At 43.8% G+C, this 21,375-nt stretch overlaps 1 protein-coding gene across 1 annotated transcript; it reads left to right on the top strand.

Moving 5' to 3' along the window:
* The first annotated feature begins 307 nt into the window (after nt 1-307).
* On the top strand, nt 308-21,149 carry PSMF1 (proteasome inhibitor subunit 1). Its single transcript, XM_070744367.1, has 7 exons — nt 308-652; nt 5,958-6,110; nt 9,345-9,427; nt 11,135-11,332; nt 11,473-11,526; nt 13,743-13,901; nt 20,137-21,149. Exons 1-7 carry the CDS (start codon nt 524-526, stop codon nt 20,186-20,188), a joined length of 828 nt encoding a protein of 275 aa, XP_070600468.1. The 5' UTR covers nt 308-523; the 3' UTR covers nt 20,189-21,149.
* The last annotated feature ends 226 nt before the right edge of the window (nt 21,150-21,375 follow it).

Genomic DNA, 21,375 nt, shown 5'->3' with positions numbered 1-21,375 from the left:
ATACTTCACTCCTTTCTGGCGTTGATGGTGTTCCCAAGTTTGGTCATGAAACGTCTACATGAAAAACCACCCAGCTCCGAGAGCACCATAGAAACATAGAAACATAGAAACAGCACCAAGGACCCTACAGCCTTCCTCCTCCTCCTCTTCCTCCTTTCCACACACCTCACTCCTTCCCAGCCCTGATGATGTTCCCTAGTTGGGTCATGAAACGTCTACATGAAAAACCACCCAGCTCCGAGAGCACCAAATATTCATCTCCCCCAAATTCTCCCTCCTACCAAGCCCCCTGCAGCCCATCCTCCCCGGCCGGGCTGCGGAAGATGGGCTAGCAGAGGGAGAAGCGGAGCAGCCCAGCTGACGGCTCCGCTGGGCAACAGCAGGGGAACCGGGAGGAGGCGGAGCTGGCCGGCCACACTTTCGCTTTCCCGGGCGGAGGAGGCGGGTCCGCAGCGGGCGGAACCGGGTCTCCCGTCCCTTTCCCCGAGCGCTTGTGTTTGCAGGAGGCGGAGGAGGAGGCACCATGGCCGGCTTGGAGCTGCTGTACAATTCGGTGGCGCCCGAGCTGAGCTGCGGGCCCGACGCCCTGCTGTGCTTCGTGCATTGGAAGCTCATCACCCGCGACTACCGCTGCCTCGGCACCGGGGACCAGGTAAGCCTTACTACTAGTAGTAGTGTAGTAATATTGTACACTGAGAGCATCTGCACCAAAGACAGATTCCTTGTGTGTGCAATCACACTTGGTCAATCAAGATTTCTGTTCTACTGTAGTAGTAGTAGTAGTAGTAGTAGTAGTAGTAGTAGTAGTAGTAGTAGTAGTAGTAGTAGTAGTTACTAGTAGTAGTAGTAGTTACCACTTTGCAGGCCGAAATCCGTCCGGTGTAGCTGCAGGCCGGGGAAAGAAAAGGGCTTGTTTGCAAGGAGGAGGGCCCGCGGGCGCCGGGTTGCAACTCCTGCCTTTGCAGTCTGGATCTGCGTCTTGGTTTTTTTTTTTTAAATTATTATTTGCAAAAGCGGCCCTTGATCGCTGCGCGGCCCCCTTTTCCTGCTTTCCCTAGGATAGGGGTGTGGAGTTGGATGGGGTGGAAAGTTTGGGGGAAGGAGGGTACGGCGTGCATTGTTTTGGATTGGATTTTCTTTTTCAAAAAATAATGAGAATTTATCTCTTTAATTACTGTATTTATTTATTTCTTTGTTTATTTCATTTATATGCCGCCCAACTCCCTAGGAACTCTGGGCGGCTTACAGTAAAAATCAACACCTAAAAAGACAGTTTAAAACACTGTTTCCCAACCTTGGCAACTTGGAGATATCTGGACTTCAACTCCCAGAACTGGGACTGGGTTAACACTAGTTTAAATGACAGTTTAAAACTCGTTAATAAAATCTTATATATCTTTTGTGGCCATTTCATGCAATTATACAACCGATTTTCTATTTATTAATAAATGCATCCCGTCTACCCGATATCCAGCGTGGTTGCCCCGTGGGCAGCACGAGTTTAATTAATTAATCGAAATAAATTAAATCACTTTCCCAAGACTTAAAAGACTTCATGTGATAAGGTTAAAAAGGAACCAAACTGCATCAGGAACTCAAAAATCGGAGTGGTTGTTTCTCAAGGAGGGGGAGCCTTTAAAAGGACCGGACTTCAGCTTACCAGAATGCATTGCTTGGCTGAGGGACGCTGGGAGTTGAAGTCCATGCCCTAGTGGCCGAGGTTGGAAAGCCAGATTCGAAAAGGTTTTCTATATCTGTGGTGTCTTTAACGTGACTGGACTTCGATTCCCAGAATGCATTGCTGGCGGAGGCAATCTGAGTTGAAGTCCACAGAGTGGCCAGAGCTGATTTGCAGTTGGGAGGCCTATAAATTTAATAAATGAAATTAAGTTTGAAAAGCCCTGATTGGAAGTTTCTCACAGATTGCTGCTTTTAAGATATCTGGACTTTCAACTCTCAGAATTCCCCAGCCAGCAATACTGGCTGGGGAATTCTGGGAGTTGAAGTCCAGATATTTTTAAAATGACAAAGACACAGCTATAGAACCATGGAATATAAAAACTGTCTACATGAAATCTATGTAAACATTGCAAGAAGTTTTACAAACGGCAAATCACCTGAAAGAAAATTTACAAAAAATGTCCTGACAGGTTCTATTTTGAGGGGGGGAGGGGAGAGATTTTCAGGGGCCACCACTAAGCGAGACTTGCCTTGATTTCTTATGGACCAAAACCTTAAGTAATTTTTATCTGCGTGCTATTAATCGTAATACAGCTGGTAGAAACCCTGTGGATCTTCTAGTCCAACCCTATATCCATTTCAGACAAATGACTACCTAGTCTTTTAAAAAGCCTCCGGAAACAACTTCTGGTGGCAAGCAGTTCCACTGGTTAATTGTCCTCATTGTCAGGAAATTTCTCTTTAGTTCCAGGTTGCTCCTCTCCTTGATTAGTTTCCACCCATTGTTTCTTGCCCTGCCTTCAGGGGCTTTGGAGAATAGGTTGACACACACACACCCCGTCTCTTCTTTGTGGCAACCCCTCAAATATTGGAATACCGTTATCATGTCCCCCCCTAATCCTTCATTTCCCTAGACCAGTGTTTTTCAACCAGTGTGCCGCAAGACATGGTCAGGTGTGCCGCAAAGCTCAGAGAGAGAAAGAAAGGAAGAGAGAGAGAAAGAAAGAGAGAGAGAAAGAAAGAGAGAGAAAGAGCAAGAGAGAGAGAAAGAGCAAGAGAGAGAGAAAGAGAACAAGAAAAAGAAAGAAAGAGAAAGAAAGAGAGAGAGCAAGAGAGAAAGAAAGTGAGAGGGAGGGAAGGAGAGAGAGAGAGAAAGACATAGAGGGAGGGAGGGAGAGAGAAAGAGAGCAAAAAAGGAAGGAAGAGAAAGAAAGAGGGATGGAGAGAGAGAGAAAGAAAGATGGAGGGAGAGAAAGATGGAGGGAGAGAGAAATAGAGCGAAAGGGAGGAAGAGAGAGAGGGAGAGATTTTTTTTTGTCCAAAGTTTTTTTAGCAGCCCCCCCCCCCCCCCCCCCCCGCGCTCAATGTGCCCCAGGGTTTTGTAAATGTAAAAAATGTGCCGCGGCTCAAGAAAGGTTGAAAATCACTGCCCTAGACTGCCCAAATCCTGGACCAACCGGTCTTAATATATCATCTATTCTTAATGTAGAAAAAGGAGAGAGTCAACCTAGAAATAAGGAGAATCTTCCTGACAGTGAGAACAATTAACCAGTGGAACTGCTTGCCACCAGCAGCTGTAGTTGCTCCATATCTGGAGGTTTTTCCAAAAGAGACTGGAATTTGTCTGAAACGGTATAGGAACTCCTGGGTCAAGCTGCTGCAGAAGTTTGGGATAAATCAACAGCTTGCCACACTATCTATAGAAGGCCTGACGTTGATGGGAACTTGGGAGGGGGGATTTTCAGGAGGGAACAGGCACAGCCACAAAGCATTCTTTTGAGGGGTTCAAGGCTATCTTATGCCGATCCACCTGGGTGGGAGCAGAAGGAGGACTGGCCATGCTGGCACAATCTCAGTGGGCAACATGAGAAGTTTGTGGGTGGGGAACTGTTCTGTCGGGCTCTCTGGTAGAATCCTCCCGAAAATTCACAGGTACAAATTTCAGACACACACACGTTTGAAAATTCAAAACAATGTTCTTTATAATGAAAATTCACTTAAACTAAGCCCTCTTTTGGTATAGCCAAGAGCACTCGTCTCCAAACAAACTGGTAATTCGTACAAGTCCCTTATCAGTTCTGAGATACTTAGTTTGCAGCTGTGAGGCAATTCACAGTCCTTCTTCTTCCACAAAGTGAAACACACTTTGCTCTGCTTTAGTTTGAAAGCGGGGGGAAAGCAACACACCAAGGTCAAAGTCAGTAAAGCAGTCACGAAACACAACAATCAGATAATCCTCCACAATGGCCAAACCCAGAGGCTGCTCTTTATAGCAGCCTCACTAATGACCACAGCCCCACCCAACCACAGGTGGCCTCATTTTCTTTGATAATAATCTCTCAGTTGTTGTTGCCTACGCATCGCTCTCCGTATGTGAGGCTGTATCATTAACCCTTGTTCTGAATCCAAGGAGGAGCTAGATAATTGATCTCCTTCTGAGCTGTCTGCCACACTCTCCTCCTCCCTGTCACTCATGTCTTCTTGGTCAGAGGAGCCTTCATCAGCAGATTCCACCGGGGGGGGGGGGGGCAAAACAGGCCTGCAGCATTTGGACGTCTCCCCCACATCCGCAGTCCTTGGGGCAGGAGCTGGGGCAGAGCTAACCACAACAGAAACAAGGCAGTGTTTCCCAACCTTGGCAACTTGAAGACATTTGGACTTCAACTCCCACAATTCCCCAGCCAGCGAATGCTGGCTGGGGAATTCTGGGAGTTGAAGTCAAGATGTCTCCAAGTTGCCAAGGTGGGGAAACACTGGAACAAGGGATGTGAACTTTCAACTCAGATTCAGGTTCCCCAGTGTAGGTGCCAGGATGGCTCCGGCGATAAATTGGAACTTTGAGGAGTACTTTTGACTCGGACTCTGATTTAGGTTGGATGTTACCTGCAACCAGGACATTCTGCTTGAGCAGGGATTGGACTAGATGACCTCCAAGGTCTCTTCCAACTCTGTTATTCTACCCTATTTTTAAAAAAAAAATGAGAAGAATTCTGCATCAAGCCAGCCAACGCTTCAAAAATCCCGGTGCTGTGGAAAGTTTGCGGGAACAAAATCAGAATCTTGGAAATCTTGGGGGGCGGGGGGGGGGGGGACTTTTGCAGCAGCATAGGAAAATTAAGGGGACATGGTGAGTGACAGCTTGGAGGAATAACAGAAGCGAGGTGAGTCTGCCCAGACAAGTTTGAGGCTGGCCGGCCGCCCAAAATCAGCAACGCAAACTGTTGGCTACGTTTGTGGGCTTCAAAACAACTCATGCTTTGATTTTAATTTATTTAATTAATTGATTGATTAATTAATTAATTGGATTTGTATGCCGCCCCTCTCTGAGGACTCGGGGCGGCTCACAGCATGTACAAAAACAGAACAATAATATGAATCCAATTAATAATATGTACATTAAAACAACCATTACATTCAATTAAAAGAAAATTTGATTTGATTTTTGATTTTATTGGATTTGTATGCCGCCCCTCTCCGTAGACTCGGGGCGGCTAACAACAGTAGTAAACAGCATATGACAATCCAATATAAACAGTTAAAAACCCCTATTGTAAAACCAACATACATACAAACATACCATGCATAAAATTGTAAAGGTCTAGGGGGAAAGAATATCTCAGTTCCCCTATGCCTGGTGGCAGAGGTGGGTTTTAAGAAGCTTATGAAAGACAAGGAGGGTGGGAGCAATTCTAATCTCTGGGGGGAGTTGGTTCAAGAGGGTTGGGGCCGCCACAGAGAAGGCTCTTCCCCTGGGTCCCGCCAAGCGACATTGTTTGGTTGACGGGACCCGGAGAAGACCCACTCTGTGGGACCTAACTGGTCGCTGGGATTCGTGCAGCAGAAGGCGGTCCCTGAGATAACCTGGTCTGGTGCCATGAATAGGTCACACTATACTATACTTATTATATTATGTTTATTATACTCTATTAGGTTATGTTATATATATTGTATATTATATTACATTACATTATATGTATGCCGGGGAGGGGTGGCATACAAATCTAATTGATAAATAAATATTACATTACATTACCACCCCTCCGAGGACTCGAGCCCCAATGACCCCAAAATCATCATCATCCCCTTCCTCTCCTCCTCCTCCTCTTCCCCTTTTCCTTGTGCTCCACTCCACCAACTCCACTCCCTTCTAGCACTGATGGTGTTTCCTAGCTGGGTCATGAGACGTCCGCAAGAAACAATCAAGCTCCAAGACACACACACACCCCAAACACCCCCTCACTTTAACTGTACCCTCTCTGCCTGGGTTCTTCCCACAGGCCGCCGCCAATGAAAGGAAATCGGAAATGCTTCCGGCAGGCTGGAACGCAGACAAGGAGCTCTACACCCTACGCTACCGACTGAAGGACGATTCGCACGACCTGCTGGTGAAGGCCATTTTGATGGACAACAGCATCATTCTCAACGTCATGGTGAGGCCATTTTTGGAAGCTGCTGATTTGGCCTCCTCTAAAAGGAGAAGAAAACTTTGTATTTACCGTATTTTTCGGTGTATAAGACACACCTTTCTCCTCCCTAAAAGAGGCTGATAATTAGGGTGCATCTTATACTTTTTTCCAACCCTAACTATCTGCTAACGATCTTCCCAGCTCTTACCTTGCGGGCTCTTTCATTGTTACTCTCTGCAAACAATGTTTTCCAATCCCTAAGTATTTGCAGGGTTTGTTTCATTACTCTAACTTGCTCTGAGTAAGTTTCTTTCAAGCCCTAACCAGGTGCTAACGATATTCCCAGCTTTTACCAGCTTGCAAGCTCTTTCATTGTTACTCTCTGTGAAGAATGTATTCCAAACCCTGTCTTTATAGGGGGATTTTTTCATTGCTTTACTAGCTCCAGATGTTTCTTTCCAGCCCTAACCAGATGCTGTTAATGTACCCAGCTCTTACCTGCTTGCAGGCTCTTTCATTGTTATTCTCTGCGAAGAATGTTTTCCAAGCCCTAAGTATTTGCAGGGTTTGTTTCATTACTCTAAACTTGCTCTGAGTAAGTTTCTTTAGAGCCCTAACCAGGTGCTAATGATGTTCCCAGCTTTCACCCACTTGCAAGCTCTTTCATTGTTACTCTCTGTGAAGAATGTATTCCAAACCCTGTCTTTATAGGGGGATTTTTTCATTGCTTCACTTGCTCCAAATATTTCTTTCCAGCTCTAACTAGATGCTATTAATGTACCCAAGCTCTTTCATTGCTACTCTCTGCGAAGAATGTTTTCCAAGCCTTAAGTCTTCTCAGGGCTTTTTCCATTGCTCTGTTTCCTCCAACTGTTTCTTTCCAGGTGCTAATGATGTTCCCAACTCTTACTGGCTTGCAAGCTCTTTCAATTGTTACTCTCTGCAAAGAATGTTTTCCAAACCCTAAGTCTTTGCAGGGTTTTTTCCATTGCTCTACTTGCTCTAAATGTTTCTTCCAGGTGCTAATGATGTTCCCGCCTCTTACCGCTTGCAAGCTCTTTCATTGTTACTCTCTCAGAATAAAGTTTTTTTAAGCCCTTAACCAGGGGATAAAACAATGTGCTGAAGCTGACCAGACTAAGGACACTAGCCAGATGAATATCTGGTAAGCAGATTCTTTTCCCTATTTTCCTCCCCCAAAACTAAGGTGTGTCTTATACTCCGATGTGTCTTATACTCTTGAAAAATACGGTAATTCTTTTCCCATAGGATGGAGATGTAAACCCAGAGTAGCCAAAGTCTTATGCACTTTGTCATTGGCTGCGATTAAAAGCTTTGGTCTCTTTTGAACCCAGAGCAGAAGCCGGAAGGAGGAGAGTCATAGATCTGGGGGTACTCCCCTACCAGGTCACCCCATTGTTCTCTCAAAGCCCAGCAAACATTTTGGGTTCGAGAGACACTGGCTTCTCGGCCCAGTCTGCTTAAACCTTGACAACTTTAAAAATAATAAATTTTTAAAATCACCCAACGGGCAAACCGGAAGTTCAGAAAAAACGGACTTCCGGTTTGCCCGTTGTGCTGTTTTTCACACAGCTCTCCTGAACCCTCCGGAGGGCAAAAAAGAGCACAACGGGCAAACCGGAAGTCTGTTTTTCCAAACAACCGGTTTGGCTGTTTTTTCACCATCCCAGGCTTCAGGGAGGCCTGTGTGCGTGCATGTGGATGGGGGGAGGGATTATGCGACTGCGCAGGGGTGTGTGCGCATGCGTGGGAGGGAGGGAAGAGATGTGGGCACATGCAGACACCCCCACATCCCCTTTTGGCAAGTGAACCAAAAAGAGGTTCTCCATCACTGCCCTAGAGCAGGGGTAGTCAAAGTTGGCTCTTCCATGACATGTGGACTTCAACTCCCAGAATTCCTCAGCTAGCATGATTGGCTCAGGAATTCTGGGAGTTGAAGTCCAGAAGACACAGAAGAGCCAACTTTGCTTACCCCTGCCCTAGATAATTTCGGACAAATGGTTATCCAATCTCTTCTTAACAACTTGAAGAACAATTAATCCGTGGAACTGCTTGCCTCCAGAAGTGGTGAATGCTCAATAGAAACATAGAAGACTGACGGCATAAAAATATCTCATGATCCATCTAGTCTGCCCTTATACTATTTCCTGTATTTTATCTTACGATGGATCTATGTTTATCACAGGCATGTTTGAATTCAGTTACTGTGGATTTATCTACCACGTCTGCTGGAAGTTGGTTCCAAGCATCTACTACTCTTTCAGTCAAATAATATTTTCTCACGTTGCTTTTGATCTTTCCCCCAACTAACTTCAGATTGTGTCCCCTTGTTCTTGTGTTCACTTTCCTATTAAAAACACTTCCCTTCTCGACCTTATTTAACTCTTTAACATATTTAAATGTTTCGATCATGTCCCCCCTTTTCCTTCTCTCCTCCAGACTATACAGATTGAGTTCATTAAATCTTTCCTGATACGTTTTATGCTTAAGACCTTCCACCATTTTTGTAGCCCCTCTTTGGACCCGTTCAATCGTATCAATATCTTTTTGGAGGGGAGGTCTCCAGGGTTTCCTACCTGAAGGTTTCCTTCTTGAGTAGGGGGTTGGACTAGAAGACCTCCAAGGTCCCTTCCGACACTGTTATTCTGTCCTTCATCCAACAAACCTCTTCAGTTCTTTTGAATGAGGAGCAAGACATTTTCAAAGAAAAAGGAAACCAGAGAAAGATTTATTTATTTATTTATTCGATTTGATGTGATTTGATCTGATTTGATTTGATTTGATTTGTATGCCGCCCCTCTCCAAAGACTCGGGGCGGCTCACAACAATAATAAAAACAATATTATAGTAGAACAAATCTAATATTAAAAAACATATAAAACCCTATCATTATTTAAAAATCCAAACAGCACATTCATACCAAACATAAAACAAAGTAAAAAAAAAAGCCTGGGGGAAAGATGTCTCAACTCCCCCATGCCTGGCGGTATAAGTGAGTCTTGAGTAGTTTACGAAAGACAGGGAGGGTGGGGGCAGTTCTATTCTCCGGGGGGAGTTGGTTCCAGAGGGCCGGGGCCGCCACAGAGAAGGCTCTTCCCCTGGGGCCCACCAAACGACATTGTGGGATTTTATCAGTTGCTGGGAAGATGTTTGGGAGAAGCACTTTTAGGGCATCATACGGAGGGGCTGGCGTTAAGCTTCATCCTTCACTGTTGTTTCCGCCTTTTCTCCCTCCAGGATCCAAAAACGCAGAAAGTGGCAGATCTGACCTTGAATGTGACCGACTTTGTTGACCCAGAACATCTGGCAGATTTTGATAAGTAATTGACCTTCATACCACATATTAAGGATATGTGCTCTAAAAAGTGTTGGGTTGCCATAAAACGGGAGGCCATTTACACACCTGTGCATGGGTTGCTGGGATCTGCATAGTGTAAGCCTTCCATTTATTAATTTTTACCTAGTAATCAATACCCAACCTTTGGTTATTTTTATACCTTCCTCCTCCTATTTTCCCTGCAACCACAACCTGGTGAGGTGGGTTGGGCTTAGAGACCGGATAACTGGCCCAACTCACCCAGCCACCTTTCATGCCTAAAGTGGGACTAGAACTCCCAGTGTCCTGGTGATTGGCCCACAGTCACCCAGCCAGCTTTCATGGGTAAAGCGGGACTAGAACTCCCAGATTCCTTATGTTCAATCCAAAGTCACCCAGCTGCCCTTCATGCCTAAGGCGGGAACTAGAACTCACCATCTCCTGGTGATTGGCCCAATGTCACCCAGCTGTCTTTCATATAAGGTGGGACTAGAACTCCCAGTCTCCTGGTGATTGGCCCAAAGTCACCCAGCTGTCTTTCATATAAGGTGGGACTAGAACTCCCAGTCTCCTGGTGATTGGCCCAATGTCACCCAGCTGTCTTTCATATAAGGTGGGACTAGAACTCACCATCTCCTGGTGATTGGCCCAATGTCACCCAGCTGTCTTTCATATAAGGTGGGACTAGAACTCCCAGTCTCCTGGTGATTGGCCCAAAGTCACCCAGCCAGCTTTCATGGGTAAAGCGGGACTAGAACTCCCAGATTCCTTATGTTCAATCCAAAGTCACCCAGCTGCCCTTCATGCCTAAGGCGGGAACTAGAACTCACCATCTCCTGGTGATTGGCCCAATGTCACCCAGCTGTCTTTCATATAAGGTGGGACTAGAACTCCCAGTCTCCTGGTGATTGGCCCAAAGTCACCCAGCCAGCTTTCATGGGTAAAGCGGGACTAGAACTCCCAGATTCCTTATGTTCAATCCAAAGTCACCCAGCTGCCCTTCATGCCTAAGGCGGGAACTAGAACTCACCATCTCCTGGTGATTGGCCCAATGTCACCCAGCTGTCTTTCATATAAGGTGGGACTAGAACTCCCAGTCTCCTGGTGATTGGCCCAAAGTCACCCAGCCAGCTTTCATGGCTAACGCGGGACTAGAACTCCCAGACTCCTTATGTTCAATCCAAAGTCACCCAGCTGCCCTTCATGCCTAAGGTGGGACTAGAACTCCCAGTCTCCTGGTGATTGGTCCAATGTCACCCAGCTGTCTTTCATATAAGGTGGGACTAGAACTCCCAGTCTCCTGGTGATTGGTCCAATGTCACCCAGCTGTCTTTCATATAAGGTGGGACTAGAACTTCCAGTCTCCTGGTGATTGGCCCAAAGTCACCCAGCCGGCTTTCATGGCTAAAGCAAGACTAGAACTCCTAGACTCCTTATGTTCAATCCATAGTCACCCAACTGCCCTTCATGCCTAAGGCGGGACTAGAACTCCCAGCCTCCTGGTGATTGGCCCAAAGTCACCCAGCTGGATTTCATGTTTATGTCAGGACTAGAACTCTCTGTCAACCGCAATTGTTTATCTTTCATTTTCAGTTTTGAGGAAAATTATGGACTGTGCAGAAATGAACAGATTGACTTTGAAAATGAAAGATAAACAAAACCACGTGCGTCCATTGACTCCTCTTTTTTTCCTTGCCCCCCTTTTTTACAGGGTTTACCGGAACGTGGAGGAGTTACAGGCCCAGATCGTCCATCACATCATCTCCCCGTTTGAAACCTCCAAGCGGCCGACCATCGCCAAGGAGGAGGAGCCGAAACGGGACCGGAACCCTTCTCCACCCAATCCCCCCGAGCATGACCCGCTCTGGATCCCACCTCGGCACCCTCACGGCAGCCGGCAGCCCAACTGGTGAGTTCCTTGGACCTCACTGAGGACTAGAATGGTGGGACGCACACTAAAGGGCCCCAGGAGAGGCCCCGTTTCGCCTCTTCTGGGGATTCCATAAGATCCATTGTCAGATACTATAATGAAAACGAGTTCTCTTTCAGGCCTGATCCGCTCGATCCGTTCAATATCGGCAGGCAAGATCTGGATCCTTTGGCGTAAGTCGATCCCTCATTTCGAGGGTTGGTCTTTTTAATTTAATTTATAAGCTGCCCAACTCCAATTGGATTCTGGGTGGCGTACAACATTTTAAAACATTTTAACAAGGTTCCAGGTTCCTTAGAGGTCAGTAAGGGGCGTGGATAAGTGCACCAGTGTGCCTTCCGTCCCCTGTCCAATTGTCTCTCCTTATCTCATTTATCTTTTCTTCCTTTCAAATATGTTCACCTATACTTTTATATCTTTTCTTCTATTCTTTTCTTTACTTATATTATTACATATCTTTCTCTTCAATGTGTATTATGTATTGGACAAAATAAATAAATAAAAATAAATAAATAAAATAAACAATTCACCCAGTTGTTTCTCAAAGTTAGTGACTTTGATGAGGAGTGTACTCAGAGTGCCCCAGGTATGGTAGAAACATCCTTGGGCAGATGTTGTACCACCTGGTTGCTTGTCCAGATCTGCAGTTTTTAATTTTACTTATTAGATTTTTCATATCTCACCTTTATTGCTTCATGGATAACACGAGATGGTGAACGTAGCAATAGCATTTAGACTTCTGGTGCTTTTGCAGCCCTCTCTAAGCGGTTGACAGAATCAGCCTCTTGCCCCCAACAATCTGGGTCCTCATTTGACCCCCCTCGGAAGGATGGAAGGCTGAGTCAACCTTGAGCCATTGGTGAGATTTGAACTGCTGAACTATTATTATTTTTTTATTATTATTATTATTTATTAGATTTGTATGCCGCCCCTCTCCATAGACTCAGGGCGGCTCACAACATTAACAAAGACAATGTAAGAACAAATCTAATAATTTAAAAAACACTAAAAAACCCTTTATTAAAAGCAACCATACACACAAACATACCATGTATAAACTGTATAGGCCCGGGGGAGATGTCTCAGTTCGCCCATGCCTGATGGCAGAGATGGATCTTAAGAACTTTATGAAAGGCAAGGAGGGTGGGGGCAGTTCTGATCTCTGGGGGGAGCTGGTTCCAGAGGGTCGGGGCCGCCACAGAGTAGGACCCGGAGAAGGCCAACTCTGTGGGACCTAACCAGTCGCTGGGATTCGTGCGGCAGAAGGTGGTTCCGGAGATATTCTGGTCCGATGCCATGAAGGGCTTTATAGGTCATAACCAACACTTTGAATTGTGACCGGAAATTGATCGGCAACCAATGCAGACTGCGGAGTGTTGGTGTAACATGGGCATACCTAGGGAAGCCCATGATTGCTCTCGCAGCTGCATTCTGCACGATCTGAAGTTTCCGAACACTCTTCAAAGGTAGCACCATGTAGAGAGCATTACAGTAGTCGAGCCTTGAGGTGATGAGGGCATGAGTGACTGTGAGCAATGAGTCCCAGTCCAGTTAGGGCCGCAACTGGTGCACCAGGCGAACCTGGGCAAACGCCCCCCTCGCCACAGCTGAAAGATGTTTCTCTAATGTGAGCTGCGGATCGAGGAGGACGTCCAAGTTGCAGACCCTCTCTGAGGGGGTCAATAACTCCCCCCCCCCCAGGGTTATGGACGGACAGATGGAATTGTCCTTGGGAGGCAAAACCCACAGCCACTCCGTCTTATCAGGGTTGAGTTTGAGTCTGTTGACACCCATCCAGACCCCAACAGCCTCCAGCCCTCTCTAAGCAGTTTACAGAATCAGCCTCTTGCCCCCAACAATCTGGGTCCTCATTTGATCCACCTCGGATGGATGGAAAGCTGAGTCAACCTTGAGCCAGTGGTGAGATTTGAACTGCTGAACTACAGCTAGCAGTTAGCTGAAGGAGCCTCTGATGCTGCATTGTGCCACCCTTGCTCTTGAGGTGACCTAATATTCTTTCTTTGTCCTATTTTCCCCACAACAACAACCTTGTAAAGTGGGTTGGGCTGAGAGAGAACAATTGCCCCAAAGACAAGTCTAGAACTCCCCATCTCCCAGTGATTGGCCTAAAGTCACCCAGCTGAGTTTTCTTGCATAAGGTGGAACTAGAACTCTCAGACTCCTGGTGATTGGCCCAAAGTCACCCAGCTGGCTTTCATGTCTAAGGCAGGACTATAACTCCCAGTCTCCCGGTGATTGGCCCAAAGTCGCCCAGCCAGCTTTTCTGTGTAAGAGTGAACTAGAACTCACTACCTCCTGGTTTCTAACCTGGCACATTCGCCCAGTAGAGCAGACTTAACTCTAGTTCGCCCTTGATTCTCTCCCTCAGGGGCCGAGGTGGAGGAATGATCTTTGATCCGCTTCGATCCGGATTTCGGAGTCCCATCCTGGACCCTTCTTCTGGGCTCCCTAGCAGACTCCCCCCTGGCTCCGTTCCTCCAGGGGCCAGATTCGACCCGTTTGGACCCCCAGGGGCAAGCCGGCCTGGGTAGGTATTGCAGAAATTATATCGCCTTCAATGGCTGAAAAAATTGAAATTTCAAAATGTGTTCCTTCTATATTTGGTGTTTTTTTTACAACAATATTGTTTTATTATAAACAAACTTAAAAGAAACATTTTAAAAATATTGTGTGGCAGTCCGGTTTCTTATTTTCTATAGTGATACTGAAAGAGTAGTAGATGCTTTGAACAAACTACCAGCAAATGTGGTTGGTAAATCCACAGTAACTGAATTTAAACATGCCTGGGATAAACATAGATCCATCCTAAGATAAAATACCGGAAATACTATAAGGGCAGACTAGATGGACCAGGAGGTCTTTTTCTGCTGTCAATGTTTCTATGTGATATTTCTATATTACCATCATTTAATATTTCTAATACTGTATACATTGATAAAATTGAACGGGTCCAAAGACGGGCTACAAAAATTGTGGAAGGTCCTAAGCCTAAAACTTATCAGGAAAGTCTGTCTAGTCTGGAGGACAGAAGGAAAAGGGGGGACATGATCGAAACATTTAAATAGGTTAAAGGGTTAAATAAGGTTCAGGAGGGGAGTATTTTTCATAGGAAAGTGAACCCAAAAACAAGGGGACACAGTCTGAGGTTAGTTGGGGGAAAGATCAGAAGCAATGTAAGAAAATATGATTTTACTGAAAGAGTAGTAGATGCTTGGAACAAACTTCCAGCAGACGTGGTTGGTCAATCCACAGTCACTGAATTTAAACATGCCTGGGATAAACATAGATCCATCCTAAGATAAAGTACAGGAAATAGTACAAGGGCAGACTAGATGGACCATGATGTCTTTTTCTGCCGTCAGTCTTCTATGTTTTTATGTATATTTTATTTTACATAGGTCTTACTTCTGTATCCCTTTTATTCCTATATTCAACCAATCCTCTTTTCCTTTCTTTCCCTATTATTTAGGGAAATATTTCCCTATTATTTAAGTTAGTTGACAATTTAATTGGTTGTCCTTATTTTGTTTTTTGTTTTTCCAACCAAGAGTAAAATTTATTCCAACTTTGATAGTATCCCGACATATCTTTATCTTTTCTTTCCATTGTTAATTTAACCATTTCTGCACAGATCATAATTTTTTTCTAATAATTCATTTTCAGTGGGTGTGTTTTCATTTTCCCAATGTTGTGCAAAAATTAATTTCACATGGTTGTTATGTGCAGAATTAAGTACATTGTACATTGAACAATATGGTACATTGTTCAACAGTAGTAACTGAGAGAGGGATCTTGGAGTCCTAGTGGACAACCATTTAAATAGGAGCCAGCCGTGTGCAGCAGCTGCCAAAAAAGCCAACACAGTTCTATGCTGCATTAACAGAGGGAGAGAATCAAGATCACGTGAAGGGTTAATAATTCCACTTTATAAGGCCTTGCTAAGGCCACACTTGGAATATGGCATTCAGTTCTGGTCACCAGGATGTAAAAAAGATTTTGAGATTCTAGAAAAAGTGCAGAGAAGAGCAACAAAGATGATTAGGAGACTAGAGACTAAAACATATGAAGAACGGTTGCAGGAACTGGGCAGGGCTGGTTTAATGAGAAGAAGGACCAGGGGAGACATGATAGCAGCCTTCCAGTATCTCAGGGGTTGCCACAAAGAAGAGGGAGTCAACTTATTCTCCAAGGAATCTGAGAGTAGAACAAGAAGCAATGGGTGGAAACTAAACAAGGAGAGAAGCAACTTAGAACTAAGGAGAAATTTATTAACAGTTCGAACAAATATTCAGTGGAACAGCTTGCCTCCAGAAGTTGTGTTTGCTTCAACACTGGAAGTTTTTAAGATGTTGGATAACCATTTGTCTGAAGTGATGTAGGGTTTCCTGCCTAAGCAGGGGTTTGGACTAGAAGACCTCCAAGGTCCCTTCCAACTCTATTAGGGGAAGGTTTGGTGGGGAAGGTTTGCCTATTTGCCGATGACTCTAAAGTGTGCAATAGGGTTGATATTCCTGGAGGGGTCTGTCATATGGTAAATGATTTAGCTTTACTAGATAAATGATCAAAGCAATGGAAACTGCAGTTTAATGTTTCCAAATGTAAAATAATGCACTTGGGAAAAAGGAATCCTCAATCTGAGTATTGCATTGGCAGTTCTGTGTTAGCAAAAACTTCAGAAGAGAAGGATTTAGGGGTCATTTCTGACAGTCTCAAAATGGGTGAACAGTGCAATCAGGCGGTAGGGAAAGCAAATAGGATGCTTGGCTGCATAGCTAGAGGTATAACAAGCAGGAAGAGGGAGATTGTGATCCCCTTATATAGAGCGCTGGTGAGACCCCATTTGGAATACTGTGTTCAGTTCTGGAGACCTCACCTACAAAAAGATATTGACAAAATTGAACGGGTCCAAAGACGGGCTACAAGAATGGTGGAAGGTCTTAAGCATAAAACGTATCAGGAAAGACTTCATGAACTCAATCTGTAGAGTCTGGAGGACAGAAGGAAAAGGGGGGACATGATCGAAACATTTAAATATGTTAAAGGGTTAAATAAGGTTCAGGAGGGAAGTGTTTTTAATAGGAAAGTGAACACAAGAACAAGGGGACACAATCTGAAGTTAGTTGGGGGAAAGATCAAAAGCAACGTGAGAAAATATCATTTTACTGCAAGAGTAGTAGATCCTTGGAACAAACTTCCAGCAGACGTGGTTGGTAAATCCACAGTAACTGAATTTAAACATGCCTGGGATAAACATATATCCATTGTAAGATAAAATACAGGAAATAGTAGATGGACCATGAGGTCTTTTTCTGCCGTCAGACTTCTATGTTTCTATTATTCTATTCTATTCTATTCGCCACAAGGGTGCCACAGTTTAATCTTAGCCTTGGTTTAATTTTGATGGATTCTGTTAGTTTTGCGGCTTAGCATGTTTTAACTCAGCTCATCCAGATGGCCTGAGATTAGCTGCATAACTGAGTTAAGCATCTTACGTAAAAACAACGGCGGGATTTTATTCTGGGATTATGTCTGTATCCGACAGCATTTCCCTCTTGCCCTCATCAACCATCTCTGTGCTAAACCATCAATTAAAAAATCCCCAAACTTCCTTAAACTGAAAACATAAATATTGCAATAAATTCCCAAAGACCCAAAACATTTTAACCATATCAGTCAAACGCCTTGTCCCAATTTGGAGAGCCAAAAACTTTAGAAAATATTTAAAAACTTTTAAAAAGAAGCCAAGAGGTTAAAAGCGAAGCAAAATGAGATCATAAAAGTAAAATGTTTTATTTATTTCCTTTCTTTATCCAATTTTTAGCTGCCCATCTAACAAGATAAATAAAACGAGCCAAAAATAATAATAATCCTAAAAATAAGCAAAATGAAAAATATTTTGAAGGCCAAAAGTACATATTTCTTATGAGTCTTCGGAGAGGGGCAGCATACAAATCTAATAAATAATAATAATAATAATTATTATTATTATTATTATTATTATTATTATTATTATTATTATTATTATTATTATTAACTGATTTAACCAGAGCCAGTTGCCGAGATGATTCCTTTAGAAATCAAATAAATAAATATAAGTACGGTATATGTATATGTGTGCATGTATGTATGTATATATGTATGTATGTAACTATTTTTATTATTATTAATATTATTAATATTATTAATATTATTATTATTTATTAGATTTGTATGCCACCCCCCTCCGAAGACTCGGAGTGACTCACAACAGCAAAACAGTACAAATCCAATGATTAAAAGCAATTTAAAACCCTTAATATAAAAAACAGTCATACATCTCAGACAAACCATACATAAAACAGAAACGGCCCAGGGGAATCAATTTCCCCATGCCTGACAGCAGAGGTGGGTTTTAAGGAGTTTGCGAAAGACAAGGAGGGTGGGGGTAATCCTAATCTCCGGGGGAGTTGATTCCAGAGGGTTGAGGCCACCACAGAGTAGGCTCTTCCCCCTGGGTCCCGCCAGACGACATTGTTTCGTCGACGGGACCCAGAGAAGGCCGACTCTGTGAGACCTAACTGGTCACTGGGATTCGTGCGGCAGAAGGCGGTCCTGATAATGAAAAGGAAGGAAGACTACTATAGATCTGTTTCGGGCTTATTTGCTTTCATCAGGTAGCCATACCCTTACTGGGATTTGAACCTGGGGCCTCTGCCTTGCAAGGCAGAGAATTTAGCCTTTAGGCTATAGACTTGTTTCCTGTATAGAAACATAGAAGACTGACGGCAGAAAAAGACCTCATGGTCCATCTAGTCTGCCCTTATACTATTTCCTGTATTTTACCTTAGGATGGATATATGTTTATCCCAGGCATGTTTAAATTCAGTTACTGTGGATTTATCTACCACGTCTGCTGGAAGTTTGTTCCAAGGATCTACTACTCTTTCAGTAAAATAATATTTTCTCATGTTGCTTTTGATCTTTCCCCCAACTAACTTCAGATTGTGTCCCCTTGTTCTTGTGTTCACTTTCCTATTAAAAACACTTCCCTCTTGGACCTTGTACTAGGGAAGGGTTATGTGTGATATTTTTTTTTAATCGAGTCACCCTGGTATATTATAAGAGCATCACTGCTTCCTTTTTGCCTCGGCACCACTGGGGCCATATTCCAAGGCAGATAAATTTTTTATAGCCGACAACTATAATCTCCTAGATCCGCAGCTGACTTTGCACCATCATATTTCGGCTGGGGGGGGGGGGGGTATTTTGCCCCATGTGCACCAGTTGTGGCCCTATTTGGTCCTAATGGGATATTTACAGGACCACCTCCTCACTCATACCTTGCTGTCGCCAGTAAGGGTCCACAGAGTCGGATTTCTCCAGGTCCCATCCTCCAAACAATGTTGGTTCGCAGGGCCTCGGGGAAAAGCCTTTTCTGTGGTGGCCCCAGCCCTCTGGAAACAACTGCCCCCAGAGAGTCGCATTATCTCCTCCTTACCGGTTTTCCAGAAAACTGTTAAAACTTGGTTTTTCCGGCAGGCCTAGAATTAAGATTAGTTGTTAGTGAGTATGGTTTTTTTATTATATAGAGTGTCCCCAAAAAATGTATACACATTTTAAATAATTATAAACTTTATAAAGGGCAGACTAGATGGACCATAAGGTCTTTTTCTGCCGTCAGACTTATATGTTTCTATGTGTTTATTATAATCTTATTATTTCAAAAACGTAAAAATATTTACAAGTATCATTTTATTGCTTTTTATTATTTTATTGCTTTTTATTTGTTTTCGAAAGTTAGTCTGGCTGTCATTATTGTGTTCAGGGATTTAATCTGCAAAATAGGCACAAACAGTTGAACTATTGGCTATTTACAATTATTTAAAATCAGTTCAAAGGCAGTGAAAAAAACAATAAAATGATACTTGTAAATATTTTTACATTTTTGAAATAATAAAATTATACTAAATACCAAGTTTACAATTATTTAAAATGTGTATACATTTTTGGGGGGGACACCCTGTATATGTGACTTCAGTGGTGTTTTACCTCCGGAACCGCCTGCTACCACACGAATCCCAGCGACCGATAAGGTCCCACAGAGTTGGCCTTCGCCGGGTCCCGTCGACTAAACAATGTCGTTTAGAGGGCCCCAGGGGAAGAGCCTTCTCTGGGGCGGCCCCGGCCCTCTGGAACCAACTCCCCCCGGAGATTAGAACTGCCCCCAACCTCCCTGTCTTTCGTAAATTACTCAAGACTCATTTATACCGCCAGGCATGGGGGAACTGAGATAGCTCTTCCCCCTAGGCCATTACAAGTTATGCATGGTATGTTTGTGTGTATGTTTGGTTTTATAATAGGGGTTTTTAGTTGTTTTTATTATTGGATTGTACATGTTGTGTTTATTATTGTTGTTAGCCGCCCCGAGTCTGCGGAGAGGGGCGGCATACAAATCCAATAAATTATTATTAAATTATTATTATTATTATTATTATTATTATTATTATTATTATTATTATTATTTTTAGTTGTATTGTATTTATAATCGTTGTTAGCTGCTCAGAGTCCGTTTTGGAGTGAGCGGCATATAAATACAGTCAATCAATCAATAAATAAATAAATTTGTGAATTTTAGATTAGCTTCTTTAGTTTAATTAATTGGATTTAGCTATTGCATTTCATTGCTTCCTCTATATGTTGTAGGCCGCCCCGAGTCCTCGGAGAGGGGCGGCCTATAAATCCAATTAATAAATAGATAAATAAATTCTCCATTCCTCTTCCAGGCCTAATCCCGATCACCTTCGCCCTCCGGACTACGACGATATGTTCATGTGACAACCGCCAAGATTCCACATCTCTTTCCTGCTGGACTGACGTCTGACCTCTTATCCAGATGTGGGGCAGAGTTGGTTTATACCCCGCTGCGATTTTCTGTCCCTGGTCGCCTGTTTTGGTCCCCCCTCCTATAAAAAGCCGAAGAGAAAAGGGCACAATTCCTTTTTGCTTTCAGCCTCTGCCCTTTTTCTCTTCCTCCCTTCCCCTTGTTTCACATCCGCTCCATCTGGGACGCAAATTTGTTCGCTGTTGGTTTTTTCTCCGAGATCGGCGGTGTTTTAAAAAATCTAGAACTCTTTTCAAAAGCTGAAGTTGAAGGTTCCGTCTGTAATCCGGGCGGTTAACCTGGTTTTAATCTCAAACCCAGTTTGTAATGAAATGTGGTCAGAGCTACAGAAGGGTACATCGGCCGCCAGCTTCCTCCTCGTCCCTCGTTTTTGTCAGATCCTTCCAATTTCTCGCGGAAATAATGATACTGGGAATTTTGCTCCATGCCGCCCCAAACTTCCGTGGCGATGTGATCCATCCAACTGGCCACCCCTTTTCCTCATTTCCACCCCCTTTTAATTTTCCTTTCCTTCTTGCCACAACTTCATATGTGGAAAAACTGAAACGAGAACTTGGAGGTTCTGCAGAAAGACCAAGGAAATTTAACAACTAATTTGGACCAAGACTTGCCCACTGCCGGCTTTCGGGCGCTGAAGCTTGTCCAAACAGCTTTTTTAAATGTCTAAGCCTACCCCCCAACATCTTCAAACAGAACACAACCACACTTGTCTACATCCCCAAAGCTGGCTCCATTGAACTGGTGACACTGCCACCTCGGTGCCAAATTCTACCTGAATAAGTTTCCCGTCGCTTCACCAGTGTCTCCATTACAGGTTGCAATTAGTTGTTGCCTTAATTTAAAAAAAAAAAACCACAATAAAATGAACGAACCTCGGCCTGCAGTCTTTCAAAACAGATTTATTTATGAAGTTTTATTTGTTGTCTGTTGTTCTGTCCGGCCCGGTTAATGAACAATAATTAAGCCCCAAGGAAGAGTCGGAAGCAAAGTCATTATATATAGTTGTCTATTTACCGAGGGGGGTAAAATGAGGACCCGGATTGTGGGGGCAATAGGCTGGCTCTGTTAAAAAGTGCTATTGCTAACATGTTGTGAGCCGCTCTGAGTCTAAGGAGAAGGG

This window comes from Erythrolamprus reginae, chromosome 3 (genome assembly GCF_031021105.1).
Source record: "Erythrolamprus reginae isolate rEryReg1 chromosome 3, rEryReg1.hap1, whole genome shotgun sequence".
Classification (NCBI taxonomy): domain Eukaryota; kingdom Metazoa; phylum Chordata; class Lepidosauria; order Squamata; family Dipsadidae; genus Erythrolamprus; species Erythrolamprus reginae.
Note: the sequence above shows the minus strand (reverse complement) of the source record. Positions and strands in the feature narration are given on the sequence as shown.